Source organism: Panthera tigris, chromosome F3 (genome assembly GCF_018350195.1).
Source record: "Panthera tigris isolate Pti1 chromosome F3, P.tigris_Pti1_mat1.1, whole genome shotgun sequence".
NCBI lineage: Eukaryota > Metazoa > Chordata > Mammalia > Carnivora > Felidae > Panthera > Panthera tigris.
In genome coordinates, this window is record NC_056678.1 from 40200890 (window position 1) to 40215234 (window position 14345).

General features: G+C 54.3%; 1 protein-coding gene across 2 annotated transcripts; it reads right to left on the reverse strand.

Annotated features, from left to right (window-relative positions):
- Nucleotides 1–947: 947 nt before the first annotated feature.
- Nucleotides 948–6667, reverse strand: ASCL5 (achaete-scute family bHLH transcription factor 5). Of its 2 annotated transcripts, none has more exons than XM_042976393.1 (2): nt 6495–6667; nt 948–2628 (listed from the first exon to the last, which is right to left on the reverse strand). In XM_042976393.1, the coding sequence occupies exon 2, from the start codon at nt 2146–2148 to the stop codon at nt 1576–1578; it is 573 nt and encodes a 190-aa protein (XP_042832327.1). In that variant the 5' UTR covers nt 2149–2628; nt 6495–6667; the 3' UTR covers nt 948–1575. The 2 variants fall into 2 exon arrangements, with proteins under 2 accessions (XP_042832327.1, XP_042832326.1); XM_042976392.1 differs by lacking the exon at nt 6495–6667 and adding an exon at nt 4463–4573.
- Nucleotides 6668–14345: the final 7678 nt, after the last annotated feature.

The following is a 14345-nucleotide window of genomic DNA, read 5'->3' on the forward strand; positions in this document are numbered from 1 at the left end:
TTCCCCCACCCCGCTGCCCGCTCCTCCCTGTGTCCCCAGCACCCCAGCCTTGGGGACTGGACCGGCTGAGCCTGCTGGGCCAAGCATGCCCTGCTGAGCCAGCCGTGGGCGTGGGCAGGAGGATTACTCCCCCTGCTCCCAGCAAGTAAAATTAGCCTCCGCTCGGCTCCCCGCTGCCTGGCCTGAGCTCCTGAGGCCAGGCAGCTGTCATTCCTTCCCAGCCCAGCCAGTGACATCCCAATACGTCCCTGAGGAGGTTGGTAGGGGGGTGGCGGAAGGAACTTTCACACGGGCCTGGGATGGGGGCGGCGGGCGACAGGATGGAGGGCTTCGAGGCTGGGGCAATCGAGGGTTCAAGAAGGGGATGGCCTATGATGGGGAGCCCCGAACTTCAGACTGGCTCCCTGCTCCCAAGATTAGTACCCCACCCCCCACCTCGCTCCCTAGCCCCTTGACACCGTCCAGAAAAGGTGCTGGGTGGCCTAGTTCGGCATGACAACACCGCACCCCCTCCCATCTCAGTCCCTGCTGCTAGAGGTCAGTCCCCCCCACCCCATGCACACCCCATGTCAGGGAAAGCTAACGCCTCCACACTGGTATGGAAGGCTCCCCATTAGAACCTTCAACATGAACGCTTCAGGCACAGCCCCTGCAGCACTGTGCAGAGACCGTGCGCCTCGTCCGCTTCTCCCCCAAGCCCTCAGCGCCTAACTGCACAAGGGTTGTGTCTCATGCCTGGGACTCTGGCCCCGCCCAGATACCTTCCCTGGTATACACAAAGCTCTGTCAATGTTAGTTGAATGCACGAGCTAACAAAACAGCCCACGCCGCCCACAGGAAGTGCTCTGAGCTGCGAATGGGAATGCGAGAGGGGCACCAAAGCACGTGGGGGTAGACAATGAGCTGGAATCACAAAACCCAACAAATCTTTTATTTAGCCTCTTGGTACAAACACTGTGCCATATGGTCCCACTGCCCACAGAGGGATACAGGCTGAAGGGAAAAAACACAGTCCTCACACAACCTCGGGGGGTGGGAAATATGAAAAGGCTACACCAGGAGGTTAGGGCTGGGGGTGGATCCTAGCCCTCCATCAGGGAAGCCAGACGGGGCCACCAAGGCCCTCTCTGGGCTTCTTCCCAAGTCTGATCTCGATCTCGGCCGAGGGCAAGCAGTAGTCTGGCCCCCGCCGCAGCCTCTGGGTTCCTATCGAGGTGGGGTGGGAGGCGGGGGTGGCAAGCCAGCTCCCAAAGTGGACGCTAGTGTTTGAGGCCATCTCGTGGACGGCAAGGGCACGGCTCATCCAAACCAAAGACCGGCTGGCCTCCTAGGGAGTCGCAGACACAGGGTTGCGCCTGTGGCGACAGAGGACGGGGCAGGGCCACCACGGCGGGTTGTGCACCACCCCGCCGCGGGCTGAAGCGGAGACGGAGACCCATCCAGGGACGGCCGTCCCGGGCTGCCCTCCTGAGGCCTGGAGCGGGCGCGGCGCGCACCCGCAACTTCCCGGGGCCCGGCGCCCTCACTGCTCCGACGGGGCTCCTCCGGTCTCTGTGGTGCCCCCTCTATCCCCGATCAGTGGCTGGATTCCTCCGACTCAAAGAAAGGCGAGGAGGAGAAGCAGGAAGACTCGGACGACTCGGGCACCAGGGAGGCGGGCCCCCGGGCCTCGCCGTCGCCCGGGCAGTCGGACGGGGAGCCCGCGGGCTGCGCGCCGTCGGGGGCCGCGCTCAGCAGCTCCTGCAGGTACTTGATGTAGCGGATGGCGGCGCGCAGGGTCTCCACCTTGCTGAGCCGCTTCTCCGCCAGGGCGCCCGGGAGGTGGCCGCGGAGGCGCGCGTAGCCCTCGTTGACGCACTTGACCCGCTGCCGCTCGCGCTCGTTGCGCTTCTGGATGAAGGCGGGCTCGAAGGGGTAATCGTACACCCCGAAAGCACCGGGGAAGGGCACGTAGGGGAACACGCCCGCGTAGGCGTCGTAATACTGCGGCTCGGCCGGGCCTGGGTACAGCAGCAAGGGCACGTTGCCCAGGGGCTCGGCGGGGGGCAGGGGCGCCCGGCGCGGAGGGGGCACGACGCCCAACTGCATGCAGCTGGGGGGCGCCAGGGCCCGCCGGTCCACCAGGGCCCGGCAGAAGTTATTGTTCATGGTGCCGCGTGGAGCTGGACCCAGAGTGAGACCCTCCCCGGGAATCGCCCCTGCCTGGGGTCTGCGCGGTCCTGACCACGGGGGACGAGTCACATCGCCAGCCACGGCCCTGGGGTACGAGGATCGGTTAGGGCTCCTCTTTGCCCTGTGGGATGGCCTCCGAGGTGTCCCAAACACCAGTCATCGTTGCGGCCTAGCGGGGCTCCTCGCAGGGACTCAGCAGGCACCCTCTCCAGTCCAGTAGTGGCGCTGCACAACTCTGGGGACCCCTGCCCTCTTCCGGGGCGCCCATGTGGGCAGGACGGCAGGCCTCTGCACCCCGCCCCCTCCTGAGCCCAGCATGCGCACCTCCCGCAGGCACTAACCCTGGGGCTCCATTCTGGTCCTTGTTCCTCACGGCCTTGGGGATCCCCCGGCTGCCTGGGCTGCAAACCGCCGGCTTCTGTTAGGAGTGTGCCCGCTCAGCTCAGGGACATGTTTCTAAAGAAGAGGAGAGTGAACACATCAGTTAGGAAAGGCTTTCTATGATGGGCTTCTTTGTGTTACCCCCATCCTCCAAGGGGATGTAAGCACTATGAGGGGAGGCAGTGTGGCTGCTGAAGAGGATATACGGAGAGCAGGGTTCAGCCCTGCGTTCATCCCTTCATGGTTGGGGGGCCTCTCTGAGTCATGGTTTCCACATGTGGAAATTTAAATATCCCTCACTGGAGGTTAATAATATGGGAGAATCAAATGAGAAAAAAATATACCAAAAAACCCCACAAAACAAACAACCCTGGGCCTGGCTTATAAAAAGTGCCCAATGACCCTACAATCCAGCAATCACACTAGTAGGTATTTACCTAAAGAACACAAAAATACAATTCAGAGGGATAGGTGCACCAGATATATATATCAGTATTATCTATAATAGTCAAATTATGGGGAAAGCCCAAGTGTCCATTGATAGATGCATGGATAAAGAAGACACACACACACACACACACACACACACACACACACACACACACACTGGAATATTACTCGGGCACAAAAAAGAACGACATCTTGCCATTTGCAACAACACGGATGGATCTAGGGAGTATAATGCTAAATGAAATCAGTCAGAGAAAGACAGATGCCATATGGTTTCACTCATGTATGGAATTTAAGAAACAAAACAAACAAAGGGAAAGAGAGAGAGAAGAGCAAAGTAAGAAAGAGACTCTTAGCTATAGAGACAAAACTGACGGTTACCACAGGGGGGTGGGTGGGGGATGGGTGAAATAGGTGATGGGGATTAAGGAGGGCACTTGTGATGAGCACCGGGTGTAGTATGTTAACTCACTGGAATTTAAAAGCTTTATTTGTTTATTTTTAACGTTTTTATTTATTTTTGAGAGAGAGAGAGAGACAGAGCATGAGCTGGGGAGGGGCAGAGAGAGGGAGACACAGAATCCGAAGCAGGCTCCAGGCTCTGAGCTGTCAGCACAGAGCCCGACACGGGGCTCAAACCCACAGACTGTGAGATCACGACCTGAGCCGAAGTCGGACGCTTAACCGACTGAGCCACCCAGGTGGCCCACACTTGCTCATCTTTGTCCTTCATTGGGTCCCAACTCTGTCCCCAGTGAGCTCTGCCCTCCGTGCTGAATGAAAACCAGGAAAACTCAACAGCGATCCCAAGTGCCGTGGAGACTTGCATCTGCTCTCAAAAGCGGAAGCAAATGTGTCAGACATCAGGACAAATTCACATATCCCTTCCCTGCCCAGCAGCCTTTCAGGGCTTCCCCCTCTTTTGTTCTAGAAAACCTCTCTCAAACAGACTCCCAGCTTTATCAGGACCACTCTCTGCTCATTCCTGACCTCACTCCTTGGCTTCTAGTGACTGATCTTGGGACCCATCTCACACCTTTCTTGATTTTCCCCATCCCCGCCGTAATTTTGAGGGAGCTCCTGCCCCTGCTGACGACCGGAGCTTAGCAGCCCCCAGCGCGGACTTTCGGGGCTGTGCCTTCTGAGTCTTCAAGCAGACTGTAAGCCAGCAGAGGGCAAGGGCTTGGCCTTTCATTCTTACATAATGAAAGCGTATACAACAGCTTCTTGCCCAGTGTTGGGTACATAACGGAGCTGACAATCATTTGCTAGCGGTGCCCTTTTTTGGTAAAACCATGGGATCCAGACTAGACTCTCTCACGTGACCCCCGTCTCTTCGTATTTGATTTAATTCATTCAAGTTTCATTTTGACAGAGGTCAGTTTCTGTACCTCGAAGGACAATTTCCGTAAATAGAACTTCGTATCTATTTGTGTTGACTCGATATCCGATAACTTACTTTCCTCACACACTGTTTACGTTCTTCGTAACACTCTGCAGAGAAGTGACTCAAACAAGAAACTTCCCAGCTTGAGGTTCTGGAGCCAGTTCTGTCTTTACCGAGAGGAAAGAGCGGAGAGCCTGGGAAGGAGCCTGGGCGAGAACACTCCTGCCTGCACGTGCGCTGTGCTCCACCCCTTCCGCCATCGGACTCCGCCCCCCCCCCCCCCCCCCCCCCCGCAAACGGGGACACGGAAGTATCACTGAGAGGCAAGACTGTCATGCAGGCAGCGCGGCTTTACCCAGGGCCTCGTGTACGCTAGGGGCCGCTCTAGGCGCTGGGATAGGGCCGCGAACACGTGAACACGGCAGTGACTTAATGGTAATGATAGTTCTAGCTGGTGTTTATTATTTATGATGTGCAAGGCACCATGCTAGGTGCTTTCCATGAATCATCCCCTTTAACTCCTACACCATTCTCATGAGGTCGGTGCTAGAATCGACCAGTATTACGGGGGGGGGGGGGGGGGGGGGGGATGGAGGCTCATAAACGTTAAGGTACTGCCCGAGTTTCCACAGTGAGTAATTTCATAAACTAACAAGTGCTAAATGACCATACCCTTCTTCATGCTTCTTCCCTCACTCCTTCCACCACGATTTCCCCCAGTGGCTTCACATTTGAACCAAAAGATCTCAGAGGGGGCTTGCTCTAACCTAACACAAGTGTCTTTTTTTTTTTTTTTAAGTAGGTTTCACGCCCCGTGCAGAGCCCAGCGTGGGGCTTGAACTCATGACCCTGAGACCAAGACCTGAGCTGAGATCAAGAGTCGGACGCTGAACCGACTGAGCCATCCAGGCAATCCCGAGTATCTTATTAAATTATGATTCCTGTTGGAGGAGATGTCCCACTGCAGATTTGAATAATCCTGCTGTGACTGAACTTCTGCTCTGGTGACAGAGGTTCCTCAGGTCACCTTGGGAAGGTAACTCCCCCTTGAGGATATTCTCGAAGGGTAGCCATGAAGCTCTGTTGGGAAGGCAAGAATTGGGATGTAATCAGGCTGAGTCAAGCATCAGGAGCTGTGCTCCAGGAAACCTGATAAAGACCCTTGCCTGAGCTTAGACAACCTGGATAGTGGGATGGTCCTCACTCAAAGGTCTGCAGCCTGGGCAGGATGCGGTCAGCAGCAGGGAGGAAACTAACCCTTCCGCGGAGTTCACTCGATGGGGCAGAACCGTGTGTTAACAGTGCCCCCGTGTGGCGAGGAGAAGCAATGGCAGTGGTTGATTGATGAAATTCCAGGTCAGGACCTCCTGAGCGTTTTAACTAACTGCCTGCTCTAAGTCTCCGTTGGGAACTGTGTTTCCAGGTCTTTGGGAAATTTAAGGAGGAGGGAAGACCCCCCCACCCCCATGAAGACTCACTCAGTTTTCTGTTAAGATATACTAAATTCTCTTCCTGAGTTTGTGGATCAATTCGCATCACTTAAACTTCTGTTATGTACAATATGTATATCGAGCCCCGCATCGGGCTCTGTGCTTACAGCTCAGAGCCTGGAGCCCGCTTCGGATTCTGTGTCTTCCTCTTTCCCTGCCCCTCCCCTGCTCATGCTCTGTCTCTCTCTGTCTCAAAAATAAATAAAAACATTAAAAAAAATTTTTAAGTATATATAATTAGACATATTTTGTTACTTGTTTTGAACAGAAACTTGCACATTGTGTCAGTATTAGACAACTCGCTAGATAGAAGTGTGGTTCTGAAGTCACGTAGAGGCACTCCCCCTCCCCCCATGTTAGCTGTAGTGGTGACTACTGGATGGTTTAAGTTCAACCAACCCATAGATTGCTTTAAGCAGCCACAAAACAGCACCCGTGGGCAACGCTGTCCACTTTGCAAAGGGGTGCTGGCTCCTGTCTGGGACTGAGGGCACTCCTCGCCCCTGGCACCCCCACTCCTCACAGTTCTGCCCCACTCTGGTTTATTTTCACCCCGGCACAGCGGGGCAGATGTGCAGGGCAAGAGGTACCTGATATTTTTCCATGAAGCTTACCTCATGATGCGAGCACACTGAGCTTCCCCCTTTAGGACCACGATACGTTCACATCGTACCCTGCACGGCTGCTTTATTAAGGGCCAGCGGGACTCCAAACCCTCAAATCCAACTTGCAGTAGACGAAGTTGCCAGTGGGGGTGTCCTGGGCTTCCCTCCCAAAGTCTTGCTGTTTCAATTGTGCAGTGTGCAGCGTTTGCCCCTCTGGTAGCACCTCCTTGTTGTCACATGCTTCCAGAGGCTCTAATGTCACAAGTCCCAGGGATGACACATTGTTACAGCATCTTGCTGATGGCTTCATGAGCATTGTCTGCCAACCCCTGTCCCAGCCCCCTTCCAAGCCACTGAGTCTAGTGGCTACTCAGTCTCATTCTCCCACTTTCCCTCATGCTGGACTCTTGGTGGCCCACGGACAGCCAGCGGGCTCTCTCCCTGGAGCACATCCCGACGCCACCTCCTGACCAGGTTGTAAACTATAAGTGAAGGAATTCCTGTCTTATACTTCATTAAAAAAAAAAAATGTTTATTTTTGAGAGAGAATACGGGTGGGGGAGGGGCAGAGAGAGAGAGGAGGACAGAGGACCCGAAGCAGGCTCCGCGCTGACAGCAGAGATCCCAATGCGGGGCTTGAACTCACGAACTGTGAGTTCATGACCTGAGCTGAAGTCAGATGCTCAACCGACTGAGCCACCCAGGCGCCCCTTATACTTCATTTTTAAGACAATAGCATATGCTCAATAAATGTTTGTTGATCGACACTGGGAATCCCCGGGGAGGGCCGAGCCATCATTTATCAAACAAAGGGAGATGCGAACTTCCAAAAAGACCAGTTAGAGAACAGCTTCTCTCACTGTCTTCACTGGGACTGGAGCCGGAGGTGGGAGTCGGAGGTCAGAAATTGGCTGAACGTAGAACCCATGGCTGGAGCGGCAGCTTTGGGGACACGGAGTTCACGGTCCTCAGCTTCTCCTACCACTCTCAGAGATTCCTACAGTTGATAAACCCACCATGGTGCCTTTGAGCCCCTGAGCCAAGACTTCTTCCAGAGCCTGCCACCCTCTGCGGCCAAAACCTGGGAGAATTTATAAGGAAACCAAGCACTTAAAATGACAGAGGGAGGACCTGGCTGACTCAGTCGGTGGAACATGTGACTCTCAATCTCAGGGTCGTGAGTTCGAGCCCCACGTTGAGCACAGAGATTAGTAAATTAAAAAAAAAAAAAAACACATTTTAAGTGACAGAACTGTTTGGCCTTGTGCTGTCATCTTGCACATCTCCTGGCCGCCAGCAAGGTGGTCACTAAAACTTTTCCCCAAAGGGTTCCGTGGTCAAATACTTTCAGAAATGCAGCCCCCTTCATTCCCTTTCTTGGAGATTCTCAAGATGCACTGACATCCCAGAGAAAGCCCTACAGCAAAGAAAGCCATTTTGGGTTAACGCAGAAATTCCCAAATGACCTCAGAGAACTTTTTCTCTCATTTCAGGGAATTCAATGATAAAATCTCCAGAATAAATATGTACTTTTTTTTTTTTTTAATTTTTTTTTCCAACATTTTTTATTTATTTTTGGGACAGAGAGAGACAGAGCATGAACGGGGGAGGGGCAGAGAGAGAGGGAGACACAGAATCGGAAACAGGCTCCAGGCTCCGAGCCATCAGCCCAGAGCCTGATGCGGGGCTCGAACTCACGGACCGCGAGATCGTGACCTGGCTGAAGTCGGACGCTTAACCGACTGCACCACCCAGGCGCCCCTGTAACTTTTTTTTTTAATTTATTTATTTTTGAGGGAGAGAGAGAGAGAAGAAGAGAGTGGGGGAGGCACAGAGAGAGAGGGAGACACAGAATCCGAAGCAGGCTCCAGGCTCTGAGCTGTCAGCACAGAACCTGACGTGGGGCTCGAACTGTGAGTTCATGACCTGAGCCGAAGTCGGACGCTTAACCGACTGAGCCACCCAGGTGCCCTTGGCCTGTAACTCATTCTAGAAAGATAACCTCACCACTCTCACCATATGCATATGCAACACCCCCCAAATACATGTGTAACATACATAATCATTTCAGTATCTCACTGCTGTCACACTGGGTCTGACCAAAGAGGAGGGGGACAGCCAGGCCGGTGACCACATGCCCACATGGTGCCTTCAGAGGGTTAGACACTCTGGTGCCTTATGCTCTAAGCAGATACAGAGTGCGTGCAGGCTGATTTCAGCCCCTCTGGCCCCTCGGCCTGCACTGGACGAGGCAGGGCCACGGTGGCCTCAGCCCCAGAGCTGCCTAGCCTCACACTGCCCGCCACGCCATCCTTCCTGCCTCCCGTTTTGGAAAGCTCTGTTTGCCCCTGAGCAAACTGTCTGAACCACTTTCAGCAAATAGAACAGCACTGCAGAGCTTTGGCATGGGCTGACGGAGCCCCGTGCTCCAACGTGGCATCACTCTGCTGAGAATCTCAAAGAAGAGGAAAGGAGTGGAGAAGGGAAGCCTAATGTGGGGTAGGTGCCTTCTGATGTCTGATACTTTGCCTGCTGGCCTGCTCTCCCTGTCTTGGGTGACCCTCATGCCAGAGAAGAGGTAGGTATTATTGTTTCCATTTACAGAAGAGGAAACTGAGGCTCAGAGAGGCTAAGAGAGCGCCTCAGTGGCGCACAGCTTGCGTGCAACTTACCGGGGTCTGGTCAGGTTGATGCATGAGGACCTTCTTGGCTAGGCAGGGGTCCCCAACTTTGTTGGAGGAGGATGATCATTACAGGATCTCCTGGGGGCCAGAGTCAAGTGAGGGGCTCGGTCCTTCCTACTTCCCTAGACTGCAACCCGGTATTTGCTTGGGGGTCACAGGAAGATGCTGTTGGAGGCACCTGCTTCGACTTCCTAGGAGTATCAGGCTCCCAGCCTCCTGCTGGGAGGAAAACCCCAGAGCACCCCACCTGTCCAGGAGTTCGTGAGAGAGGTGGCCAGACACGTGGGAGAGCACAGACTTTCACCCTGGACTGAATCCTGGCTCTACACTCACCGGTTGAGCAGCCTTAGGCCAGATAGTGATTTCTAGAAGCCTCAGCTTCCGCATCTGTAACAAGGGGGCAATAATATCTATCTCGGGGGTTACTGTAGAGATAAAGGTAATGTGCCTTAGTCACGTGGCACCCAATAGGAATGGCATTACCGGAAGCTGGTATCGTCAGTAAGGCAGGGCGACCTTGGGAAGAGCTTCTAGAAGCTCTAAGGTCCCTGGATACGTCTGCAAAAGGCCCAAAACAGTGTGTGCCGTTCTCCAACATCGTGACTGGACACAGTGCTGACGCCCACCTCAAACAGCTTCCCACAGTCACATCTGTCCTGATAGAAGCCCAGAAGGAAAAGTCTGCACCCAGGGCTTGATTTTTTTCTCAAGTCTTTGGAGGAACAGGGTAACCGAATTCACATAACTCTCTGCAGAAGCTGGATGTAGTTAGCGCGTGTCCTACTGCCTGTCAATTCACCCACCAAACGTCTTCTGAGCTCCTTCCAGGAAGCCTGCTCTGGGCTGGGGCTCAGCACAGGACAGCCACAACGGCTGTCCCCAGTGCGGCAGGCGAAAAGGACTGCGTGTGAGCAACAGTGCCCATTGCACACCTAGCACTTTCCTATGTGCCGGACCCGTCTCTAAGTGCGCTCTCATACAGCCCTGGGAGGGCAGCACTGACAGTAGCCTGGGTTACAGGTGAGGACGACAAGGCTCAGAGAGGTTAAGCCACTTGCCGAAAGTAACACAGCTGGTACAGGACAGAGTTGAGATTCACATCCAGGCATCTGGGCTCCTGAGTAAGCCCTGCTTACTGTCGTACTCATAAGGAGACATATCACCAGAAAGGGAAAAGCAAAAGGAGTTGCGAGGAGAAGATAAAGACTCACGGCATGAGGTTAAGGAAAACGCACCATGAGACCATCTCAGGTTTGCTCCTGACTTCCCGGAACTGGGATGTGTGGACAGTAATGTCTACCTGGTCTATTTGGTGATCAAATGGGTAAGTTTGTAAAATCACTTTGTAAACTGTAAAGTTCCAGACAAGTGTAAAAGGATTGTAATCATTAGGTTTGCGATTGCCATTTTAAAAGAAGTGGCCGCCGGGGCGCCTGGGTGGCTCAGTCAGTTAAGCGTCCGACTCTTGATTTCGGCTCAGGTCATGATGCCAGCGTTGAGGGAGAGAGTCTAAAGCCGGGCTGTGCGCTGAAAGTGAGGAGCCTGCTTGGGATTTTCTCTCTCTCTCCCTCTCTCTCTCTCTCTGTCTCTCCACCCCTCACCGCCCCCCCCCCAAATAAATAAACATTAAAAAAAAATAAATAAAAGACACGGCCACCAATCAGGTACCACCTCTCTATATATGCTGGAAGGGTGAGAGCTAAGGGGTCAGAAAGATTTCTCAAATATGCTTTCAAGCCTGCAATGAACTTTGGGAAAAACCCATTCTTGCATTCATCACCAAGGGACCCACTAGAGTGACCTTCAGAAACAGTGACTGCTCCTCAGGAGCCATTGAGAGCTTAGAATTCTGAGCACGGCTGGACCAGAGAACAACAGCTAACTTGTCCATGAGATTTCCTCCAGGTCAGCCACTGTTGTAAATGACACAGATACGTGTGCTTGCTTGCACACACACGCACACATACATACATATGGCCAGTGACTGAATCCTCACTACAAGGCAGGAACTGTTATTATCCTTATTTTGCAGATAGGAAACTGAAGCACAGAGAGGTCGAGTAACTTTCCTAAGGGCACACAGCTGATTAAATGTTAAACTTGGCATTTGAGAGAAACTGGCATTCGCCTTGGGACTGGCTAGGCATCATCATTCTGTCCAAGGAGGAGTCTTTTTTAACAGTCTAAGAGAATGAGGAAAAACTAAAATTCAAGAGAGAGAAAGACTGTTCTAGTCATTTCTCTTTCTACCCACACTCTCACCTCCCCCTGCCCCCTGCTGTCAGTTACACCCAAAACAGGGAGGAAAGAAGCCACAGCCTAGAAGCCAGGACATCTAAGACTCATCTGGATCCAAAGCTACCAGTAAGTGCTAATGTGATTCAGTGGGCAAATCTTACCAAGAGATGAAGCCGCTCCTTCCCTAGCCTTCAGGGAAACAGCTGAGGAGTCCAACAACCTCATGGTGGGGGTGAGGGTCGGGGGGGGGGGGGGGAGGGTGGTGTTAGGGTCGCAGAAGGGCAGCTGGGGAATGAAAGGCCAAGGGAAGGGGCGCTCGCCAAAATTCTGTTGGGAGCCCAGTATATAACCAGATTCCTGGTTAAAAGAATACTGACTGCTTCCAAATGCAAGTTACCCTGATTCCCGTTCCGATCGTGGCCAGCACAGAGTAAGTGCTCAAGGGTGTTTCTGAAGCCATGCTAATTTCAGAGACAAGAACCGGGGAAGGAAAATCACCCTGTGGAGGCATGGTGAGCGCAAACCAGGCAATTGCGCAGAAGAGCTCTGACCGGGAGACTGTGAACCGAGCCCAGCTTCCCTTGATGGGGAACAGTCGGCTGCAGGCTGGGTATGTGGGCTGAGGGGGCGCCACCGAGGACGCCCCCCAGGGCTCTCCAGAGTCGCCCCCTCAGCCGTTAGTGTGGCTGTCTCCTCTCTGGGCCTCCTGCCGTGGGCCTAGCACCAACCTCAGGCAGAGAACTGGGCTTTGGAGCCCGTATCATTGCTGACTAGGGGAACAGAGGAAAAAGAGATTCTCACCCCCTCCGCCACAAAGAAAGTCACCCTTGGGGGCGATGGGTATTTTCCTGGCTAAAAAATCCCTGAGGGCCGCAGAGCAAAAGTCTGAGGTTTCCTGAGGCCCCTCCCAATCACGGAATCAGAGAGTTTGTAGGTGGGAAGTGACTTCCTGCTTTAGGGCCCCGGGAACATGGCATCTCCTTGGTCTGCGATGATGGAGGGGAAGAGAGGTAATGTTGTTTGCGCTGGCGATGCTTCAGGCGTTGGACCTCACTGCCGTCAGAGTGTCCCTGTGAGGAAGTGTCCCACTCCACAAGGAGGAAGCCAGGGCCCGTGTGGCCAGATCAGACAGTGGCCCTGTCTTCTCACCTCCTCACCCCAGCCCCCTCTCCTGGTGGCTGAGGTCCTCACGCCTCCCTCCACGTCCAATCCCCGGGCTTCTCCGATCTGTCTCTCTCATTCACGCACTTAGCCACGTTTCAGACAGAATTCGTGCTCTCTGCATCTTGTCAAGACTTGGCATCCAACCAGGGACTCTGGGGCTGGCCAACCGTGGCTTGGGATCCTGGCTTTGACACTTCCCAGCTACAGCGGCGTGAGCCACCTTGTTGGATTTTCTCTTCTGTGGGTGGGGGACGGCTGTGACACTCCCTCCCTAGGGTTACCGTGCGGTTGCAGGAGGTCACGGGCGCGAGCATCTTTTGTGCAAGCGCTCAGTCCACATCTCTGCAGCTGCTGCCGCTGGGGACGGCAGCTGGTGTCGGGCTCCCATCCCGCCCCACACAGACCCTCTAGAGGCACAGAGCCAGACTCATCCTCTAAAACATTATTTTGATTATGTTGCCCCCTCCTCCATAGGCGACTTACAGCTCTTTAAAGCGTATCCCCCCTTGCCTGGCACCAAAGGCCCTCAGCGGCATGCCGACCTCCTCCTTCTCCGACCTTCCCTCTCGGCACTTGGCCGAGTCAGCCCTCGCCTCCACTGTGACCCATTTCTCCACACCGGCCTCGGCCTTCTCCCCACGACGCCTCGGTCACTCCCCTCCTGGAGTGTCAGCCCCTGCCTTTCCACCCGTCCAAATTCAAGTCCTCTGGAGCCAGATGGAGTCTGTCCATGGCCATGGAGACCACCCTGCCCCCTCCTGTTCTATTCTTTCTCTCTCTCCCCTGAATCCTAGAGCCTTTGCGTTGTTGTCCCTCATCAGCCATCATCGGTTTGGGGACGCTCTCTCTCGGGCTGTCCTCTCGCCCGGCCGATGACCTGGCCACATGTTTGCGTCTTGCTCTCTCACGGAGAAAGGCGGGGCCGTGGCTCGTGCGCCTCAGCATCCCGCAGTGCTGGCGCTGCTCCTGATGCCCAGGAGGTGCCCCTGGTGGGTCCCTCAGGTGCCCTAAGGGTACAGGGGCGATTCAGCGGCCAAGCACACGCGGTCACACATGAGGGTGACCCACCCGGTCCACAGAACGCTGCGGTGACACAGGTGCTCACAAGCCACGTCTAGTTTCTCATGTCTGCGGTGACGCAGCGATGCCGACATTCCGGGCCCGAGAAGACAAAACTTTTCCATCCAACCTGCTTCCTCTGGCAGCAGAATAAAAAAGCATAGGCGCCGAACGGGAGGAAATACGGTTTTAACAGGGACGGAATCTCGGCTCACTTCATGGGGACGGGGGCTGCAACTTAGTGGGCACCTACCATGTGCTGGCAACATATTTAATCCCCTCATGGTAACTTCTCTTCCCTGTGCTGCAGATGGAGAAACTGAGGCTCAGAGAGCTTTGGTGAGCTTCAGTGAGATCGTGTTTCTGGGAGATAGCAGGATTACAAACCCCACATGGAGATTTCTGTAGAACTTCCTCGGTGCTAGGCGCTGGTCTATGCGTTTCCACCGTTTGACCCTCACAGCAGTCCTACGGGGTAGATATTACTGGCCCACTTCCCAGGTGATGGGACTGAGGGGCAGATAAGCAAATGGCCTGTGGTCTCACAGCTACCAAGTGACAGAGCTGGGATTTGACCCAGACAGCCTGCTCCGGAGGTCACACCCGGAACCACCTCAAGCCTGCTCCCACATTCAAACACAGGACCAAGCTCTCCCCTGCACACCCCTTCACATTGTAGCTGCTTTCCAGGAGGGCTAAGCCCGGCTGATTCCCA